The 22,467-nt window shown below is 39.5% G+C and overlaps 3 protein-coding genes across 6 annotated transcripts in view; 1 reads left to right on the top strand and 2 right to left on the bottom strand.

Annotated features, from left to right (window-relative positions):
• The window catches only part of LOC109405048 (MYND-type zinc finger-containing chromatin reader Zmynd8), a 32,864-nt gene extending 17,452 nt beyond the window's left edge, over positions 1 to 15,412 (top strand). Inside the window, exons 7-8 of one of the 2 annotated variants that reach the window (XM_019678037.4) lie at positions 12,232 to 12,879; positions 14,815 to 15,412. In XM_019678037.4, the coding sequence (XP_019533582.3) occupies positions 12,232 to 12,879; positions 14,815 to 15,066 (900 nt within the window). In that variant the 3' untranslated portion in view covers positions 15,067 to 15,412. Of the gene's footprint in view, positions 1 to 12,231; positions 12,880 to 12,969; positions 13,111 to 14,814 lie in introns of those variants that run through there. The other variant, XM_029878085.2, reaches the window with a different exon arrangement.
• On the bottom strand, positions 1,243 to 6,468 carry LOC109433146 (uncharacterized). The gene is made up of 2 exons (XM_029878409.2): positions 5,248 to 6,468; positions 1,243 to 2,289 (listed from the first exon to the last, which is right to left on the bottom strand). Exons 1-2 carry the CDS (start codon positions 6,215 to 6,217, stop codon positions 2,234 to 2,236), a joined length of 1,026 nt encoding a protein of 341 aa, XP_029734269.2. The 5' UTR covers positions 6,218 to 6,468; the 3' UTR covers positions 1,243 to 2,233.
• LOC109622058 (thiamine transporter 2) lies at positions 15,207 to 20,377 on the bottom strand. Of its 3 annotated transcripts, none has more exons than XM_029878403.2 (3): positions 20,255 to 20,377; positions 16,783 to 16,947; positions 15,207 to 16,718 (listed from the first exon to the last, which is right to left on the bottom strand). In XM_029878403.2, the coding sequence occupies exons 2-3, from the start codon at positions 16,906 to 16,908 to the stop codon at positions 15,516 to 15,518; spliced, it is 1,329 nt and encodes a 442-aa protein (XP_029734263.1). In that variant the 5' UTR covers positions 16,909 to 16,947; positions 20,255 to 20,377; the 3' UTR covers positions 15,207 to 15,515. The 3 variants fall into 3 exon arrangements, with proteins under 3 accessions (XP_029734263.1, XP_062715398.1, XP_029734267.1); XM_062859414.1 differs by lacking the exon at positions 20,255 to 20,377 and adding an exon at positions 19,970 to 20,243; XM_029878407.2 differs by lacking the exon at positions 20,255 to 20,377 and adding an exon at positions 20,162 to 20,235.
• Positions 20,378 to 22,467: the final 2,090 nt, after the last annotated feature.

Below are 22,467 nucleotides of genomic sequence, written 5' to 3'. Positions count from 1 at the left end.
AATGTCCACAATTCGAAAACTATCAGCTCAATAATGACGCTGACCATGCATTTGATGTTATCGAAGAAGGTAAGGCATGTTAGATCAGCATTCGCTGTTTACTAGCGACCGAGTATACTCTGCCTCTAGACAGTCTTCTCGGAAAAGCTTTTTGTTAGCTGAGTAAGTGATTGATGATGTAAGAGTTGACAATTGATAAGGGCCCATATAGCCACAGCTGTAAAGGCGTGGGTACCCACCATGCCCATGCTGGAGGAGACGGGTTTGATTCGCAGTCGGTTCAGGAACTTTTCGTAAAGGATATTTCCTGGACTGCCCTGGGCATAGAGTAGCTTCGTGCCTGTCACAGATATACACATGCAAATGGTTATTAACAGAGGACAGCTCTCAGTTAAAAGCTGAGAAGCAGGCTTTGTCCCAGTGGGGACGTTCCGCCAAGAAGAAGAAGAAGATATCGAATATACCGCTGCATCTTCACAGTTGTCTCGGGAAGACCTTTTTTGTGCTCATTCTACACGTGAAGTGGCGTGACACAGCTCTACTCGCATATTGAGGTGAGAAATCTCGACTCGAATGAGGTAACTCTCCATTTGCTATACACGGCGAATCACTTTATACGAGTCAAGATTTACAAAGTTATACTGACCCACGTATTTCTGAAACTAATACTGAAGGAGTGTTATTGCTCGCATTTAAACGGAGCGTAGAGCCGACCAGGCGAAATAGATTTAAGCTGTTAGTATACAGGGTCAAATATTTGACAACGAAAGAACTGAAGAAACAACGTCAGTTTGACACTAATGAAAATTCGATCGAGTCAAATAAGATATTTTAGCATTGCAGTACCAAATTTTGAAAACGACGTATCATCAATGGTGTAGCATTGATTATACGTTGTTTTCAAAATTGGTTACTGATTGGTATCTTTTCGGACAAATATTTTATCCTGTGTACTAACAGCTTTAGTGTGGAATTTATACTATTTCTTCTTCTTCTTCTTCATGGCTCTACGCCCCAACTGGGACTTGGACTGCCTCGCTTCAACTTAGTGTTCTTTGAGCACTTCCACAGTTATTAATTGAAGGGCTTTCTTTGCCTGCCATTGCATGAAATTGTATATTGTGAGTGTTGACGCGCCAGTGAATACTGATCACCCTAGTTGAGTGAAATCGTTGACTGAATAGCAAAGAGATAGAGAGTAATGTCAAAAGAATAAGGATTGGCAAAGGTGAATAAAGATAGAAGTTATTTTCGGTTATTGAGGCCGCACGGGACGACGTGTAATTTTTCCTATCTTCCGTCTCTTTCTAACAATTTGCCTCGCGATTTTGAAGAAGCAAATATCAATTTCCACTGCACTGACGTAGCTGAAACTTTAGTCGATTGTGCACCACAAGTGAGCAAATGAACGATCAAATTTTTAGTGAATAATATGAAGTAGAAGTTGAGATTTGCATCTTACTAACAACAGAGCAATGGCGGACGATTCTGTTAAGACCGACTTTTATACTTTAAAGACCGTGATTCACCGTGTTACTATATGCGACTGTTTCTGGAGAGCACTCAATATCGAATGCTGATATGGCTTTATTCAATCTAACATCAGACCTCCTGCTGGGATGTTCTAGAAAACATCGCACGCGCTACTGTTCGTTAAACGACACAAACAACTACAACAGTGTATGTGCCTTACACTCTAACATAAAACACATCAGCTCTTCTCCCTTAAAATAGTTAACAATAGGCGATCAATTCATATTTCAAAACTTCGAACCTTAAACTCTAAGTATTATAATAAGGAAACTTCGATTGAATTCAAAATTCATTTTGCTCAACAATAACAATTCAGAACGTGACAATAATCACGAATTAATTCAAGTATACGTAATCACTGTCAATGTTAGCTCGCCGGAGCCGTTTAGATCGTCTCGGAACGCAATCAGTCGACCTCTCAACTTCTTGCGCCGCTTCCTCCACCAGCATTCTCCGCTTCCTACTGCGTCTGACATCTTCCGGAGCACCTCGAAACTTTTCAAAGTCGGCTTCTGGTACCAGCGTTCGCTGGCGCACCAATACGTCGCTTCTCGGGCAGGACACTGTTTGTTTACTGTTGCGTGGCTTGGTTCTCTCAATTTCCTCTTCCGAAAATCCACGAAATTCTCCGCCATCTTCATGGAATTCCAGCTGTTGCCGGCGCAGAAGGACGTTTGGTTTTTCGTGGGATTCTCCGGTTTTACTGATGCGCAGCTGTCCTCGATGTGCTGCGGTTGGAACGCTTCCAATTAGAACCTGGAAGGTATTGCGAGAAACTCTTTTAATATAATTTGCCTTGAGCCATTTAGCAGTGTGGTGCGGATTATGATTTTTATACCAAATCTCATCTCCTTGCGTCAGATCTTCAAAAGGGTCGGGAATATTTGCCTTGGCATGCCCTACACCCTTCAAGTTATCATCATGCACCGAGATATCCTTAGTTAGATCATCATGCATTTCCTCCACACGCAAATGTTTTTTATAATGAGATTTAGGATTTAACAAGTCCAAAATCGTTTTTGGCTTGTAAGAAAATATCATTTGTGACGGGTAATTTCCCTCGCTAGTCAGACAGTTGTTCCTGTAGTTAATCAAAAACAAATTGATCTGGTCTTCCATGTCTAAATCTGCATATTCTGGGTCAACTAGAAACTTCTTTAATACATCTTTTACGGTTCTCACCAACCTCTCCGCTTGACCATTGCTGGAGGGATTATACGGTGGACTTTTCAAAACGTTGATTCCCTGTCGCTTTAAGAAATCACCAAAAGCTTGAGAATTAAATGGGGGTCCTCCGTCTGAAACTAGTACGTCTGGTAAGCCATATCTAGCAAATATGCTTACCAACTTCTTCAATACTTTTCTACAATCTGTTCCATTTTTCATTGGCTCAACTTCAATCCACTTTGAGTAGCTATCAACCACTAACAAATATGTATGGTGAGAAAAATAAAAAAAATCAATGTGTATTCTACTGAAAGGTCTAGTTGTTGCTATCCATTTGGAGTGCGTTTTCGTTTTGGGAACAACCATCATACTATTACAGGTGTCACAAATTGCTACATAATCCTCAATGTCCGAATTAATTCCAAACCAATAAACATTCTTTCTAGCTAACCTCTTCATTTTTACAATTCCGGCATGGTTAGCGTGTAATAAATTCAAAACATGTTTTTTTAAAGACATTGGTATCACAACCCTGTTTTGGTACAAAAGACATTCATCCACCCATTCCAAATCCTTTTGATTTGCGTAAACGTCAATATATTGTTTATTTACTTTTGCGGGCCAACCCTTTGTCATATATAAAATTACATTTTGCAAGAACTCATCATCTTTTGTCTTAGTTGCTATAGTAGAAAAATCAATTGGGAATTGCTTACTAAAATTTATACTATTAATCAACCCTTCATCATATTCTCCTGGAACCGGTATATCCATAGGAAAACGCGAGCAAAAATCTGCGTTACCCATCCGATTTGAGGGCCTATATTGTATTTCAAAATCGTAGATGGAAAGCTCCAGCACAAATCTTTGCAATCTAGTAGCGTAAATAGAGTTTTTTCCTTCCTTGCCAAAAATGCCTACAAGGGGTTTATGGTCAGTGTAAACAAAAAATTTTTTCCCAAATATAAATTTATGAAATTTTTTTACCGTGCAAACTAGGGCAAGCGCTTCCAAATGAAGGATCGGGTAATTTCGCTGGGCTGTGTTTAACGAGAATGATGTGAAATAAATTGGCTTTTCAGTACCATCAACTATGTGCGCCATAACTCCTCCTAAACCGTAACCAGATGCGTCTGAAACTATCACAATGGGTTTGTTTGAGTCATAAAATTCCAAAAGTTGCGTTTCTAATAATGCCTTCTTGCTTTCTTCAAATGCTTTAGTGCAATTATCATCCCAAATAAACTTGACACCAGATTTTAATAAATTATACAAATGAAACAGCTTTGATGACAACCTTGGAATAAATTTGTGATAATAATTGATCAATCCCAAAAAAGATTTCAATTCAGTTTCATTACGAGGTATATTGGCCTTTTCAATGGTAGAAATTTTATCCGGGCATGGCATTAATCCTTTTTCACTTATAACGTGCCCCAAATGTATCAATTCAGTAACAAAAAAATTACATTTATCCCAATTTACTTTGATGTTAGCATGTTTCAGTCTATCAAGTACCCTCAACAATTTACTTTTACAATCCTCGAAATCCTTTCCTGCTATTAAAACATCGTCCAAGTATACAGACACATTCTCAATTCCATTTAGAACCTGGTCCATAACTTGCTGAAATATTGCTGCACTGGACGATGCGCCTTGCGGTAATCTGTTATACGTATAGAGCCCTTTTATTGTGTTTATCACCATAAATTTTTGTGATCTTTTCGTTAAAGACAATTGGGTGTAGGTTCCTTCAAGGTCTAATGAACAAAACACCTTACACCCAGCCAAACCCGCGAAAACATCTTGAGCGGTGGGTAAAGGGTAGGTGTTCGGAATAATCATTTTATTTACCGAAACTTTGCAGTCTATTACAAGTCGAATTTGATTGTTTTTCTTCATAACAACAATAACTGGAGAAGCCCATTCACTAATTTTAATCGGGGTAATTACCTTCTCCTTCTCCAGTTTCGACAAATAGTCCAATACTTTATCGCGTAATCGATATGGCACTTCATAGGCTTTCTTAAATATCGGATTTTCAGATTTTAAAACCAAATCTGCTTCAAATCCTTTAATTGGATACGCGAAATTTTTTATAAAAACATCTTCATATTTCATTTTTATATCATCTACTGTGTCCTGAATTGATTCAACACAAGTGGAAATTGAATTGACAAAAAAATTTCGCCAATCAGGGAAAAACACGTCAAGCCAGGGTCTGCCAAGTAAAGGGATGAAATTATTATCACAATTTAGTACCAAAAGCTTTAAGTTACTCGAAATTCCCCTAAAGGTAACACAAACATCAACTTCACCTTCAATCATGAGGTTTGCCCCATTTACCACAATCAAGTTTCTTTGGGTTTTTGATAAGGTTTTGTCAAAATGTTTAAAATATTGTTTTTTTTCCCATTACAGATACAGACGATCCACAATCCACCTCCATTTCAAACAAAACATCATCTATTTTCACATTCACAAGACAAGGATCACTTATTTTACCAACTGTTGATACGTGCATACATTCAATAACATTTGTCTCACCATCATCTTCATTTTCACTGTCAGTCTCCGTTTGCATCCTGTTGACAAGTTCACTCAAATATTCGTCCGGATTAGATGCAGAGGTGTTCGGGGTAACCAAATTAACAGCATCTCTATGCATGTTTTTTAATTTGAAACATTTTCGCCTAATATGACCTTGCACTCCGCAAAAGTCACAAACTATTTGAGAATAATCAGGACGCGTCGATGAGCGATTTCTTTCTTCCTGGTCTGATCTTCGCCCGCTCTGCCATTGCTTACTCTTCCATTGTCCTCGCTGGTATGGAGCATGTCCTAGCCTACTTTTAACTGGTCCGCGGTTTCGCTCATCATCTCTATTACCACGGTTTGTTCTAGCTACCAATTGCAAGGTAGCTGCTAAGTTATTGAGCCTTGATCCAGGAAAACCTTTCGCTTTCATTGATGCTATCTGGTCCGCAGTGTTGCCATAATCCATATTTTTCGCATTGTTCCTGGCAATTTCCCAGGTCGCTATAAGTTTCTCTGCTGTTTCCAAAGTTAGCTTCTCTTCGTTCAGCAACCTTTGTTGGAGAGCTCTGTCCCGGATCCTGGCAACAATGCGATCAGCCATTTTCTTAAAATTTTCAAAGTTGCAAAACTCGGCCTGGAGCTTTACAGACAACACGAAATCCTCTAACGATTCATCCGGTTGCTGTATTCTCACATTAAACTTTAATCTCTGCACCAAATCTGACTCTGTTTTATCGAGTCGTGCCTTTAGCTTAGTGATCATTTCCTCATAAGGAACTTCAGCAAGGTTACTATTAGGGTACAATAACTTTAACTCTCTAAAAATAATGGGTCCACTGAGCGTAATGAAATGAGCACGTTTTTCCTCATCAGGAATTTTATTCATATCAAAAAAGAACCCTAGACGCTCCACCCAATCCCCAAAAGAGTTTCCTTTACGGAAAGGTTCCAAAGTAGTATTAATGGCTGATTGAGCCATGGTTGTCTAAAAAACACGATCAATACAAATCACTCCCAAAGCTAAAATAGACAACTTGTATCAGCTGCTGGATACACTGGAAGAATCCCCGACAACGTAAAAATAATAAAAACTCACCAGAAAGTCCTTCAGCCTTTGCTGAAGCTGTATGGGTCACTCTACTCGCGGCCCCTTGGCTTACACGCGAGCCGTCAGTCGACGTGAACGGATGTCTCTACCTGGTAGAAAATCACCACTTCGTGCTCTGGAATTTAAGGAGTCCCTGTCCGACAGCAGCAATTCGCCAATCCGCTGATAAATAACGCCAGATACACTTTGTTAATATCACCACAGTGAAGACTAATGATTGAGCAGGCCCAGGAGCAGGCCCGAATCACTGTTGAATCTAATGAAATAAAGGAAAAAATCTATTGATTAAACAGTTTTAACAAAACTATTGTTTTGCACTTTCTTTTGTATTCCTTATTTTATTATTTTAGATTCCAAAGGAACAATAGCCTGCTTATGTTTCACTGCACCTTTTGTTTGCGATTCCAAAATGGCGCCTTAAAACGCCCAAAGAAAAAAAAATCGATGGAAGTGTTCCGTCAAAATTCTTTGCACAAACTTACCACACCGAAACAGAATCCGCCGTTCTTCCGGCTCTTGATTGTAGTCGGTCTGAGGGTTAGCGTCAGCTCTTATGTAGATTTCCTCCTCCCGTGATGATCAGCTTGACCGGGTGAAGTTTCCGAGCGATGGCGTTGGTTCGTCACAAGGTAGCCGATTTTGATTAATTATTCACCACGCACGCTGAAACTTTCTTCTAATCCGCTTTTTCTCGCCGTCAACTGTTAAGACCGACTTTTATACTTTAAAGACCGTGATTCACCGTGTTACTATATGCGACTGTTTCTGGAGAGCACTCAATATCGAATGCTGATATGGCTTTATTCAATCTAACATCAGACCTCTTGCTAGGATGTTCTAGAAAACATCGCACGCGCTACTGTTCGTTAAACGACACAAACAACTACAACAGTGTATGTGCCTTACACTCTAACATAAAACACATCAGATTCAACCACCGTCCCGTCCGGCCTTAAACGGTTTGAAACCAAAATCACTGATAATTGTAAGTGGGATAAAATAATCAATTCAGATATGTTTTATAATAAAGAATTTTCTAGTTCAAGCTGATCATCAAATAAAACGTCTTTCGATCTGCTTTGAAACCCAGTGGCCGGCTTGAGAAGGTTGAACCATCTCAACAAACTTGAAAATTATCACTACGTTGACCGCCACATGCCAGAAGACATGAAGAAGAACGGAGCCAAAAAACAAGCTGTGTAGCCGTCAAGTATGGACGATAAACGAAAAACATCGAGAAAAAAAGCGCAGAAGTTCAATTCTGCATCGGAAGCGTTGCAGCTTCAGTTGGATTTTTTACAACAAGAGCAATCCATTAAACTGAAGGCAATCGCAGAACGTGAGACGGTTGAACTGTCGTTTGCACGAAAACGGTACCTATCTCCTATTCAAAACACAACTGGAGCTAGGTGTTGATGCTGTTGATGTGGAGGAAATCGAGTCCAATTGTCTCGACTCTGATGATACTGTGAGCAGTGTAGAAAATAATAATACTCCAGATGCGTTTGAGTACGCATCTTCTATATGCGAATCGGTGCCCGTGTCGTCAAATGCGGCACCGACATCTGAGCAAATTTGTGCGCGCCAAGTTATGTCTGCGGATTTGAACACTTTCACGGGAGATCCCAAAGATTGGCCTGTATTTTACAGCCAATACAAGCACACCACTGCTGCTTGTGGTTATAGTAATTCTGAAAACCTGGTACGGTTACAGAGGTGTGTGAAAGGGCAAGCTCTAGAATACGTACGGAGCCGTTTGCTTGTGCCAGAGTTGGTCTCAAAGGTCATGGAAACACTGGAGATGCTGTATGGGAGACCGGCAGTATTGGTCAATTCGCTGATAAATGAAGCGCGGGAAATCCCTCCACCGAAGATGGAGCATTTGGAGACGATCATAGATTACGGAATGGCAATTCAGAATTTGTTTGACCATTTGATTGCAATGGATCAGGAGGTGCACTTGCGGAATCCAACTTTGTTGGCAGAACTTGAGTCGAAATTACCAGGGGAAATGAAACTGGAATGGGCGCGGTATAAACGAGAGCATACTCCGTCCTCACTTCGAACTTTGCACGAGTTCATGAATGAGCGGGTTAAGGCCGCCAGTGAGCTCACCACCACTGGAATAGGGAAACAAGTATCTACATTTCCAGTAGATGATTCTGAGGATGAAATCGGCCTATGTTCGACAACTTCCGACCATACCAGAAGCTGTTTGATATGTAAAAGACATAATCATCACGTTAAGGATTGCGAACAGTTCAAATCGTATGACGTGAGCCGTCGTTGGAGACTACTGGGAGAGTTGAGATTGTGTAGATGTTGCCTCGGTCGCCACACGACTAGAGTTTGCAGAAATGCAAATGAATGTGGGAAAAATAGGTGCAAACTTATACATCATCCTTTATTGCATCAAGATAGGTTCTGATAGGGTAACCAGAATGCGCTAGAAAGGATAGGTAGTAACACTTAATTGAACATGAAGTATTACTGGGGGGAGTGTTGACGCGCCAGTGAATACTGGTCACCCTAGTTGACTGAAATCGTTGACTGAATAGCAAAGAAATAGAGAGTAATGTCAAAAGAATAAGGATTGGCAAAGGTGAATAAAGATAGAAGTTATTTTCGGTTATTAAACGGTTTGAAACCAAAATCAAAGTGTATAACGGCACTGATAATTGTAAGTGGGATAAAATAATCAATTCAGATATGTTTTAAAATAAAGAATTTTCTAGTTCAAGCTGATCATCAAATAAAACGTCTTTCGATCTGCTTTGAAACCCAGTGGCCGGCTTGAGAAGGTTGAACCATCTCAACAGTGAGGCAAGTACAATGATACACTATGCCCAGGGAGTCGAGAAAATTTTCCCGATCGGAACGGGAATCGAACCCGCCGTCTCCGGATTGGCGATCCATAGTCTTAACCACTAGGCTAACTGGAGACCCCTTTATACTATTTGGTATAGCTATTTCGAGTGTAAACAAAAACAACCACTACCGCAGTTGGCAGGTTAACGCTAGTCTCGTTTACTAGTTCAAAACAAGATTTAATATAACATTCTGCATTTCATTCATTTATTTAGTATTACATAAAATTCAAGATAAAACTGAATCAACAATATTTCTCCATAATACACGGTTCGTGGCTGCCGCTCTCCATCCTCGGTCGCGCCCGATGCTCGCCAAGTGACGCTCTACCTGGTCCGCCCATCGTGCTCTCTGCGCTCCACGCCTTCTTGTGCCAACCGGATCAGTTGCAAACACCAGCGTTGCAGGGTTGTTGTCCGGCATTCTTGCAACATGCCCTGCCCACCGTATCCTTCCGGCTTTGGCCACCTTCTGGATGCTGGGTTCGCCGTAAAGTGCAGCGAGCTCGTGGTTCATTCTTCTCCGCCACACACCGTTCTCCTGCACACCGCCGAAGATCGTCCTTAGCACGCGTCGCTCGAAAACTCCGAGTGCTTGCAGGTCCTCCTCGAGCATGGTCCATGTCTCGTGCCCGTAGAGGATTACCGATCTTATTAGCGTTTTGTACATGGTGCATTTGGTGCGAGGGTGAATCTTTTTCGACCGCAGTTTCTTCTGGAGCCCGTAGTAGGCCCGACTTCCGCTGATGATGCGCCTCCGAATTTCACGGCTCACGTTGTTGTCAGCCGTCAGTAAGGATCCGAGGTAGACGAATTCCTCCACCACCTCGAAAGTATCTCCGTCTATCGTAACATTACTACCCAGACGGATCCGGTCGTTTTCGGTTCCGCCAACCAGCATGTACTTTGTTTTTGAGGCATTCACCACCAGTCCGACCTTTGTTGCTTCGCGTTTCAGGCGGGTGTACAGCTCTGCCACCGTTCCAAATGTTCTGCAAATAATGTCCATGTCGTCCGCAAAGCACACAAATTGTCCGGATTTTGTGAAAATCGTTCCCCGGGTGTTGAGCCCGGCTCGTCGCATCACACCTTCCAGAGCGATGTTGAAAAGTAGGCATGAGAGTCCATCACCTTGTCGCAGTCCCCGGCGAGATTCGAATGAACTAGATAGTTCACCCGAAACCCTTACGCAGTTTTGCACACCGTCCATCGTTGCTTTAATCAGTCTAGTCAGCTTCCCAGGAAAGCCGTTTTCGTCCATGATTCTCCATAGCTCTGCGCTGTCGATACTGTCGTATGCCGCTTTGAAGTCGATGAACAGGTGATGCGTTGGGACCTGGTATTCACGGCATTTCTGGAGGATTTTCCGTACGGTAAAGATCTGGTCCGTTGTCGACCGGCCGTCGATGAAGCCGGCTTGATAACTTCCCACGAACTCATTTGTTTTAGGTGACAGACGACGGAAGATAATCTGGGATAGCACTTTGTAGGCAGCATTCAAAATAGTGATCGCCCTGAAGTTCTCACAACATTCTGCATTTATATTACGTAAATTTAATAGCTTTATGACAAATAATGCGGATTATGTTGGTTGATTCTTAGATACACCCCGTCCTGTTTTACTTCCATGAAATTGTAAGACAATGAGCAAACTTAACATTTTTATATGTTGTGAAATATGTATCTTAACAATCACTTAAAATAAATAAATAAATTTAAAGATAAATAATTAAAACGAGCCCTATGGAATGAACAGATTGCGCCACAGTAGCCTTGTGTATTTGACATAACTCGGTTGCTGCTGCCTGTGCACGCATAATTATCCCATGTGCAAAAACAGACAATCGTTCTCGCATTTTTGGCAATATTGAGATTTTGCAGTCTATGATCATGAATCATGCCCCGTTAACCCTCCTAATGGGTGATACTTTTTTTTTAGTTTTTATTTCTGTGTATTTTAACTTAGGTGCTAATTCTACACTCAAATGGGTGATACGCTGATCGCAAGAAATTTCTTGGCCTATCTCGGTGCGTGGAAAATTCAGGCAAGGAATCGCTCAAGAAATAATAAGGCGTCGCTTTATTCCGGATCCTAGTACGGAGCTCAAACGAAACGTCAAATCAAATGGGACTTGCCGTGTTAAATTTCTTGACCATTCCGGTCACGAAAAAAATAATGCATTGAACGAAAATTACTTGAGCGATTCCGTTTGAAGTGCATACCTCCTATAAGATGTTAAGTTATCACATTTAACTAGGGTTGAAGTGTAAATAAGCTTCCGTTTGACGTATCTATTCACCTCTAGGGGATGGTACACTACATTAGCTGAAGAGTGCACCAAAAATCTGGAGCAACATTTGAAAAGGGCATACAAGCATTGGTAAACAATGACTTCACACGTCGCTCCTTAGCCCCCATCAGCTTGTTCACACAAACTAGGACCGTTATTAGATAGAGCGAACTTCGATCTTTCGGATAACGGTGTCCATTTGCGTGGGCGGGCTGCTGTTATGCCCTACGGAGCGTTTTCGAAAAAAGACCCAAGACCTCTTGGGCCCTTTTCAAATGTTGCTCCAAAAATGTGCTCTCAGGCACCTTGGTTGCCCATGTATGTGTGTAGCTGATCCCGAAATATTAGAGCAGCAAGCACAGCATACAAAAAAGTATCAGATCGTTTTCGTATTTTGTAAGAGAAGTAATCAATGAATGGCTTCCATAGAGGCTTGCATCAAAAACATAACCTCATCGAATTCTCATACGATTTGTAAACATTGCCCTCAAATTTTTTTGAGGGCAAGGACGGCTTTATGGACCGACGCCGAAGGAAAGAAAGAGAAGGAGACAGTGATGACGTCAGCGTGCAAGCGCTCATTGTAAGTTTTTTTTTAAATTTAAAGAAAAATATGACACACGGTTAGGGCATATTTATTGTACCCACAAATGTTTTAAATTTGAATATCATAGACTACATAAATGTGCTTCTAAGATATTGTTGTTTTTTTCTCACTATATACCAGATGGCTGATTTCTTCCGATCTGTGATCGAGGACACGTTGTCCGACCTTTCCAACAACAGTGGTGCCCTGGAGGCCAAGGTTAAAGTTCTGGAGTTGGAGATAGAGAAGCTCAAACACTGCCACCAACAGGAAATTACCAAGCTGAAGCACAACTCCGACCTGGTGCTGTGCGAGATGCGCAAAAACATGGAGGTGGAAAAGACGCGCATCATAAACGAGGTTCGCAAGCAGTGCGAGTTGGAGAGAATTCGTTCCGTGGAGGAAGCAAAGAAGAAGCAGTGGTGCGTTAACTGTGGCAAGGAGGCACTGTTTTACTGCTGCTGGAATACGTCGTACTGTGATTATCCCTGCCAGCAGCAGCACTGGGCAACGCACATGAACCACTGCACCCAGAGCCAGTTCAACCTACCGAGCAATGCGATTGCCTCGAAGCCATCGACTGTGATCAACAATAAACTTACGACGCAGCAGCATATCACCACGCCGAAAATTACCACCGTGCAGACACTGAACCTGAACGGACGGGCCGGACTGACGATACAACCTGCATCGCAAGCTCAACAACTTCAGCAGCAACAGCAACAGCTGATAATCACCTCCGCACGAGGAGCAGCGCAGCTGGGCAAGGGACAGCCCTATCAGCGATTGGTAAATTAATTTGATTATATTGCCCCTTACATAGATGGCTAATGTTATCTTTTTATTTTGTTTCCTTTCCATTCGATCTCTATTTTAAAGCGTTAGTTTTTAAGTTTTTAATTTCATCACCCGATTGAACTCTTTGTACATTGGACAAACAACAATTCTACAGAGCGATTTCTGTTGAATATATTGTTAATTTTTAAGTTTAAAAATACATCTCAATGTAAATATGCGTAATGTAACGTAGGTTCTTATTATTTGAGAAAATTCTCCCCTTCCCCATTCTGTAGAGTTTGCCTCTTGTTGTTTTTATGTTTATTTTGTGTCTTTCCGTACACACATTTTTAGCTCGTTTTCTTTGTTGGTATGTGTTTCTTTGTCTCTTTTTGATATCAGTTTTTTTTACGTTGTCTTCTTCCCTCCGAGCGCGACATCTGCCAGCAATCGCATAGTAGTAACATCACATGGTTGATGTCTCCGATATCAGTGCACTTTAGTTCCAGCTTCCACCACAATTGCACAATAAAATAACCATAGTCATTTATCACAGGTTTCTGGAAAACCCAGTAATAATCGGATTCTACATTTTGCAGAGATTTTTACAAGGATTTTTTGTATTCAAGGAAACAGAATCCTTTCTGTATTCTGCAAAGTTTGTTCTTTAATTATGTGTTGCCGAATCAAGAAAACTAGCTTCTGTTAAATCTTCTTAGAATGGCTTTCTGTGAAATTTCTGAAAAAAAAATCGTACGTAAAGGACCAAGACCAGGACGTATGGCAAGAAGATCGTTGTTCACCAATGTCGCTATGGTAATTTTAATTTCTATTCAATATCGTTGCTCGCTTGCGATTTAATCCACCATATTCATCCATCACTTTCCTTACTTTTCCTTACATAAATTTTATATATAAAAAAAGAAACAAACCTAATTAAATACATAACTAAATACATAAACCATACTACAAAAAAAAATTGACAAAAAGAAAAAAAGGGGAAACTTTTATTAAAACTATTTTTGTTCAACGCAGGCCAAAACAGTGTCGACTTGGGCCACGATATGCCTACGTACTTCTGTGTGTTGAAACAAAAATAGAGGCTCATAGAAGCAAACGTAGGGAAAGGGTGCGGTGTTAGAACATAAGCACAGTGTGCTACCGCCGTAATCACTATGAAAAAAAAAAAAAAAGAAAGAAACAAACCTAATTATAATAAAGACATGAGGTGATGAATCCCCTTTCCTTAGTAAAGCCTTTTAAATCATTTTGTAAAAAAAAAATACATTACTAAAATATGTGCTGAAATAACGCATCATTCAATAGGTAAGTAAACCTGAAACTAAAAGTATTTTTATGCAATTCAGTATTATAATTTACATTTTATATAACTCATTTTGGTATAATAATGGCCAATTTTTCCGAACTGGCTCATTACGCAACTGGAATAAGTTGCATAATAAAAAATAGTTGTATAATATTCATAATGCAACTCATTTGAGTTGCATTATGAACATTATGCAACTCAAATGGGTTGCATTATGAAAAAAATCATTGCATAAAATTTTGTATGGAACTCGTTGCAAAACTCGATTTTTTCAGCACTTTTCGTATTTATCCAACTCGGCAAGCCTCGTTGGATAAATGTACGACTCGTGCTGAAAAAATCAACTTTTTGCAACTTGTTACATAAATAACTATTAATGTATGATACTTCCCTGAAAATCACAAGCCCCCAATATTTATTTTTTTTTCAAACATTATCCTCACCACATAGCATTTGTTGGACACATTTGCCTAATATATGTTAAACAAGCAAAGATTTGAAGGAAGAAAGCTCTCTGTATAAATAATCCATTATTGTGTCAAACGACTATTGCGCCGATCTAAACCAAAATCAAATCAATCATATTGACTATGCGCACACAAAACCCATTCTTCTTCCAGATGTTAAACCCTGTCTCGGCGGGTCCACCAGCGTACACCATTGTCAGTAGTTCTCCGAACCGATGGCCCCCGACCGGATCCCTAACGGCCTCCATTGGTCCCGTAGAGCCACAAGTCGGTTCACCTACGCCCGTTGGTATACTGACCAGCTCCAGTGTGGTAGCCGCAGCAGTTACCGGTGGAGTGCTTGGTCGACCCGGCAGCAACATTAAGCCAGTTGCGGGCGAAAAGTTTGTCGTCGGTGCCAAGTAGAAGCTGTCGCGGAACAGCGCTTCACAATTGTATGATATGTGTAAGTAAAATTTCACCAAGTTTTTAATCGTAGATGTGAATATGAACGTGATACATAAAATGAGAATGTCTTTCGTTGGACACTAGAACAAAACTTGTACTTCTGTAAAATATAATGTGTAACGTAAGATGAGTTTATTTTCGAATGCAATAAAAGAGTGAGATTGCAACATATGCTATGAAAACAATTTACACGACATCGAAAAATAAAATGATGAGATATGTATTATTACTGTGCATAATAAACTTTATTTTTATACTTCGATTTTCTTCGAAAGCATTGCCTAGTAAGTAACTCAGGTTCAATCAGTCTATTATAACAATTGTAATTCAGTCTACGTGTTGTGTCTTTCCTACATGATTTCTATGAACATGTTTTGTTTGAGTGCTTACTTAAGTCTCTAAAAGCCTCACAGCTTTGTCCGGCAAAGGCTATACAATATCTCACCTATCAAGAATATCAAATAGATAACACTGAGAGCGACAAAATAGTAACCATAAACGGTGAATTGTCCTATCACATCTAGCGCGAACCAACCGTCTGCATCCGTCACGGCAAAGGTCAGCAGTGTCTGCAGCGATAACGCTATCAGAGTATTGAATCCAAACACCAGACCGAAGCTATCATCCGAGATATTTTTCGCTATTTCGGCACTAACGACCGTAATGGTGAACGCATACAGCACTCCGAATACAATGTAGCCAACGTACGAGGTAATGAGATTATCTGTCATTGTTGCCAACAGGATTGCACCCCCTTGCCCGACGGACAACAAGGAGAGGGCGAACAAGCTACTTCTTGGTTGTAGGAGGCTGCTGTGGATGTACCCTGCCAGCAGAGATACTACAGCCCCTAGGAGTGTTAGCGTTGCTTCGACAGCTCCGTTCCAGATTGCTTCCTGAGTGGGATCAACTTCACTCCACAGCGCTTGGATATAGGCGATGGTTTGGATGTAGCCGGCCATGGCCAGGGCATACCAAATGCTCCACTGCAGAACGGTGAGATTCGTAAACGACGTTTTAAAGTGTACCCAAATCAGTACGAATGCTGAAACCATTTTCCTCCTGAAGGACGGGGATTTTGTGGAGTTTTTCTCACTCGAACTATCGTCGTTGAAGTTTTCATCGGCAGCATTTCCCAATATTGGTGGCAAAGCTGCTCGGTGAAAGTACATGCTAGTTTTGACCGATGGCAAAAATATAGCCCATAATGTAGCACTGATTTGAGCCGCCACCGAAAGATAGTTAAGTTCCTTGTAATCCATCGCCTTGAAGTAGACCAAAATTTGAGCTAGAACTCCGGCAAAGAACCTTCCACTGTAGATGGCAGCACGGGTATGCGAGGTCACCTTCTGGTAGTGCTCCCTATCGACTTTGGCGTAGATGTAGCTAAAATAGGCGATTTCAGCTGCACAGTAAGTACCGTAGAATACTTCCAACACTTTGAGAGCTTCCAAGGACGTTGTCCAGAGCAACATGCTCCATACGACGACACCAGCTAGGCCGTTCACTATGATCAGCGGTTTGTAGCGCAGCATATCCGTAATCAGAAATATGATCACCAGTTGAGCCAGGTATGAGTACGTTCCGACTGGGAAGGCTTCTTGGATTACCTACAAATGCGTATAACTAAATAAATAATCGTTCTGTAAACCAGTAACAGCATTATTCAAATACCTGTGTCATAGTAAGATTGCGCCATGGTCCTGCCAAGTAGTCAACGATGAACGGTTCGCTAGGTCGGATTTCTTTGAGGAAACCGAACGTACAGAGCATCAGTGATATTTTGAGCCATTGTTGCATCGTTTGGAAAAGCGGTGCGATTTCGGTTGATCGTAAGTTCTGAAGGTGTTGGAACGTTTCCGTCGAAATAAGTAAGCAGTGCGCATTATAAAGATGGGAAACACTTAGTTGGTTTGATAACAATTGATAGGAATGTGTGCCAATCAGCAGTGAAAATTGAGATTCTGTGGTAAAAAATAGTGGGCATGTGCTAAATAAATAATATTTTGCTATGAATAGCTAAAAACTTAGTTTTTCAAACATTAATTTTTGGCAACAACTTGAAGAGGAGTCGTTACGTATTACGCCGCTTTCCCGACAGTTGTTTTCTTAAAAAAATGACATATATAAGTTACATGAATTGTAGAGCTTTCGGGGAATTGGGTTCTTTAGGGGTATCCGGATTATTTTATAATTGAATTCTCCACCCAAAAATTAGTCGAAATCCAAAATTTCATAATTTTTGGAGTGCGGGAACTATTTTTAAAATGCATTTAAAGTTTGTATGGGAAAATTGTTTTGCTCGGGTCGAACTGTCATTTTATCGATTGAACTGTCATTCTATCCACGAAAATAAAAACTGTTTTGTTATTTTAACCATCAAAACAAAGCTATTGGAATCCAATAAAATCACGTTATACTCAGAAACATGAGCTCTATCGGTTAGGCTATAGAAAACAGCAATATTTTATTCACTAAACAACCCAATTGAAAAAATAAAAAATAAAAATCCATTATTTCATCATTTGTTTCAGTATAAGTCCCTAAGGGCAATTGGGGCCATTTGTACTAAATTTTATTAGAATCGGGTAATTTTATTAGCTGACGCTGATAATTTTTTATATGCATATGCGCAAAAAAACTGCTGTTTTATTTAGGACAAATCAGCAAACATGATTTGCACGTTAAAAACCGACTAAAAACTGTTATTTTCTTATTTTCATTCCAATTAACGCATTATATTTATGTATTTATCTCTTCAATTCATGTAACTCAAGACCATCTTTTTTAACGCGACAACATGATGTTTAACTCAGAAAACAGTTATTAAGTTCTTAAATATATCTATTTGTTTTCTTCAACTATATGTACCCGGCCACTGCAAGTGCTGCAGGAGATCCCTCTTGAAGCACAGAAATGTTTTATTGATGTCGGTAAGTTATTCCAACTAACAATGCCCCCATGCCCCTTACAAATAAAGTCTGGCTATACTGCCGTGAATCGCATATCAGTCCCATCTTTGCTGGATTTCATATGCAAATGAGACAGATATGCGATTCACGGCAGTATAGTACGTAGAACTATGTTGAGGTACTCGATAACTTTATGTTCTTGTTCCTCTTAATGGCACCAGCTTTTCAAAAAGATAAGCAGGTGCAGATGTTTTAATTAATCTAAAGCTAAATAGTCTTACGCTTGATCTACATCTATAAAAATTAACCAAAGGGCATCCTAAAACCGAGAGAGGTTGTAAACATAACGAACATAGCATTCAACGTAACTCATAGGGTCGATTTCTTCACCTCGGCTTAACCGGTAAGCCAGGCTTACCCATATAGTTAAACCTGGTTTAACCCTTAAGCCAGGGTGAAGAAATCGGCCCTTAGCCTATCCATTGATCCAGCCAACGCATTTGTGAAAATGAAATCACCGTGCAGAAAATGAAACAGAATTTAGGTTTTAAAAAGTTTTAGGTTAATGGCAGAGTTACAGTGTCTAGTCGTTAAATTTAATGTTTTTAATGATCTGTAGGTTTTGGAGCATTGCATATTAATATGAGCATCTCATTCTAAATTATTTTTAAAGATAACTATGAATGTAGTTTATTCTGGCAACATAGTCTGTGATCTGAACTTTGATCAATTTAAAAAAAAAAGAGATATTGTGGGTAGCAAGCTTATTAAGTCTAAGGTTTGAGATAGCTTCTACGTTTGTTATTTTATTTATTGCAATAATCTTAGTACATTTCCATTGAGTAGGGAATTTACTAGAAACGATGATTGATTTGAAAAGATGCTCAAATACAGGTAATGCAAAAAAGGAAATAATTGATGAGAATGTCATCGAATCCAACAGCATTGGACTCGATACCAAAAATAGCATTTCATAGTCCATTACAGGACGAAAATGAAAACCATTATAATTTGTTGAATATCGTATTGTTTCTCTATCATCAGCAGAAAATTTTGAGGAAAAATGTTCATTTATATCATTTGGAGAATGTTTACTTACAACTGGCGGAGGAGGTTCTTTTTCTTTTGCCGATACGCCAAGGCTTTGACATAGTGTCTAGTTTTTAAAAGCAAAAATGTTGCCTATTGCATTATGTTCTCATTTTTTGCCGGGTACTGGCTATGTCCAAATGCAATTGTTGTGCATTCTCGATTCTTTCTGCTTATCCCGCCATCCACTTCACGTTCTCACAAAGCGAAATAAGCAAGTTTATATTCTATCCAAATAGAAAAAATATCAATAGTTAAGTGCTAATCAATTAACACACAAAAACTATTAGGTTGATATAAATGTTAGGCCAATTCTTAGAACGAGCTTCAATAATTGATTTGTAAAGTAAAAGGTTCTCTAAACCGAATCAAAACATTGCAAAACAAAGAAATCATACTCCCTCATTGGCTAGGGCCAATGAACAATCAGAAGTATTTATCAGAACTAACCAACTAAACCTATGAACCGATATATGAATAATAGCAATAGAAGAAAAAGAAAAACAAATCAATCAAAGGATATTTTTTTAAGTGTTAAAGTTTTAGAGCAGTTACTGTAACTTGTACCAGCGTGTCAATTTTCGCAACCATTGCACATTTACATCGCATTTCAACATTTCAATTAGACTGTTGACACCATCACGTAAATTGAACCCTTTTACATTGCGTTGACCGGCCGGCTAGAACTCGTTAATAAATAGCGATTCAATCAACGAATTTTGGCCGTCATAACAAGCATACACAGTAAGCTTGTTCCATCGGTTTTCATTTATTATGACTGACACTCTCTGGGGCTAGATCTATCTTGCTTAGTGGCTATACCAATAATTCAGTATCTAGTCTTAAAATTTCAAACATACTTGAGTATGATTTCATCAGCATGTCTCACAATGTGGCTATGCTTTTTATATGTTATACATAGATATTCCTAATATCACTGTAGATACGTCACCACAAAAACAAAACAAAGCCAATCAAATCATTAGTTTTGTAATGAACTGATTCCTAAACAGGGCTTATCACATCACATTGTGCATCGTTCAGAGATTTACTTCTTATCAACACTGGAATGGTTTTCTGCAAAATAATAGTTGCACTACACTTCTAATTTCGCACTGCTCTATATCAATGACCGGGAGACTTACATAAACACCTCCGTCCGTAGCGATCTCTACTCTGTCCACTGAATGGACGCACAGTTAAAACTTTGTTTTCATTGAAATGCACGAGCACGTTGAGAGTATTTAGAACCAACTCTCTTCCTCTCTCAGTAGCTGATAGCATTTTGTCGGTTTGGTTGTGTGATATATGTAAATACAGTCAGGTTTTTTTTTACGCGGGGGATACATACCGCGTAAAAAAAAACCGCGTAAAAATAAACCGCGTTAATTCAAAAATCCGCGTAAAAATAAACCGCGTTAATTCAAAAATCCGCGTAAAAAAAAACCGCGTTAATTCAAAAATCCGCGTAAAAAAAAACCGCGTTAATTCAAAAATCCGCGTAAATGAAAACCATGTTTTATAACTTTAACTCAATAATTTCCTTCTTAATTTTATATTAAAAAATGAACTCAACGAATTATTTTAAGACAACATTTTAAGATTTTTGCCTGTCACTCAAAATTTCTACAAGTTTGGCAGTTTGTGTATTATAGCTATTGTTTAAAGGTTTAAAGCTTTTACCATCATTGATGACGTCAAACCCGACATCAACCTATCATTCACCTATTTTTATTTTGGCCACCAAACCCAACATGGAACCAATACTTGGTCGATGTTGGTCCAACAGTGGCTCAACATTCGATAAAAATTGACCCAACTTTGACCCGACATTCGATATTTTTTCAGTCTGGCGGAATTTTGCAGGGTTTTCTCGTGTTTCGTGCCCAGCTACTCATTCGAGTGACAATGTAATAAATTGACAAGGATTCGCTTCTCATTTGATAGGTGTCCTGATTGAATGAAATCGTTTTGAACATTAATAGAAGGAAAAATGTTTGAAAAGAGTTGTTGGTTAATGTTCAAATGAATGAGATGAAGTTTTGCAGTAAATCATGTTCACTTAACCTTCCGTAACTCGCGCGGTTGCCCACCACCGTCAGCACCACGCTTATTACTGAACACGAAAAGCGAGATTATTTCAAGGTGTTGTACAAAATACAACAGCGCGATTGCTCGAGGGTCGATAGTTAAAGGTCACAAAGCATTCTTAGAAAAAATTGGGATATTCCAGGTAATCCTAAGTGTTCTGGAACTCAGTTTTTAAAGTCTATGGCTATGACAGTAGTTTCTCAAGCTAAAAATAGTAACTATACATAATTAGACAGGGTTTAAATCAATAATTGTTCCAAAATAGTTTTAAAATATTCCAAATCAGCCAATTGAACAGCCAGAAATGGACATAATAGATTACACATCGTAGATTTGTACAATGAAAAAAGTTCATGTAATCTCAAGAACGCTTTGGATGTCCTTAGACATCTCAACAGATCTGATGCTGTCTATTAAACTTTGAGATGTTCAGTAAGTCATGAAAGATTACAAGTCGTAGCTTTGTATTATGAATGCAGTTACCGGTACACCCGTAGACTTTAGGATCTAAACTCCAGAATATTTTGGATGACCTAGGATATCCCGACTGATTTGAAACTATCTATTGAACTTTCAAAAGACTTACTGAGCATAATAGATTACAAATCGTTGATTTGTATGATGCAAGAAGCTAGACTTTAGGATCTAAACTCCAGAATAGTTTGGATGACCTAGGATATCCCGACTGATCTGAAACTGTCTATTGAACTTTCAAAAGACTTACTGGGCTTAATAGATTGCAAATCATTGCTTTGTATAATGCAAGAAGTTACCGCTGCACCCGTAGAGTATGGGATCTAAACTCCAGAACAGTTTGGATGACCTAGGATATCCCGACTGATCTGAAACTGTCTATTGAACTTTCAAATGACTTACTGGGCTTAATAGATTACAAATCGTTGCTTTGTATAATGCAAGAAGTTACCGCTGCACCCGTAGAGTATGGGATCTAAACTCCAGAACAGTTTGGATGACCTAGGATATCCCGACTGATCTGAAACTGTCTATTGAACTTTCAAATGACTTACTGGGCTTAATAGATTACAAATCGTTGCTTTGTATAATGCAAGAAGTTACCGCTGCACCCGTAGAATATGGGATCTAAACTCCAGAACAGTTTGGATGACCTAGGATATCCCGTCTGATCTGAAACTGTCTATTGAACTTTTAAAAGACTTATTGGGTATAATAGATTACAAATCGTTGCTTTGTATAATGCAAGAAGTTACCGTTACAGACGTAGACTTTAGGATCTAAACTCAGAACA

Source organism: Aedes albopictus, chromosome 3 (genome assembly GCF_035046485.1).
Source record: "Aedes albopictus strain Foshan chromosome 3, AalbF5, whole genome shotgun sequence".
NCBI lineage: Eukaryota > Metazoa > Arthropoda > Insecta > Diptera > Culicidae > Aedes > Aedes albopictus.
Note: the sequence above shows the minus strand (reverse complement) of the source record. Positions and strands in the feature narration are given on the sequence as shown.

Excerpts from the sequence above, each read along its gene's own strand:
- LOC109433146 (XM_029878409.2), bottom strand. The coding sequence starts at position 6,217 with ATGGCTCAATCAGCCATTAATACTACTTTGGAACCTTTCCGTAAAGGA. Across the intron at positions 2,290-5,247 it reads CAGTGAAAATGAAGATGATG|GTTCTAATTGGAAGCGTTCC; the intron begins GTGAGACAAATG and ends AATACCTTCCAG.
- LOC109622058 (XM_029878403.2), bottom strand. The coding sequence starts at position 16,908 with ATGCAACAATGGCTCAAAATATCACTGATGCTCTGTACGTTCGGTTTC. Across the intron at positions 16,719-16,782 it reads GCAATCTTACTATGACACAG|GTAATCCAAGAAGCCTTCCC; the intron begins GTATTTGAATAA and ends ACGCATTTGTAG.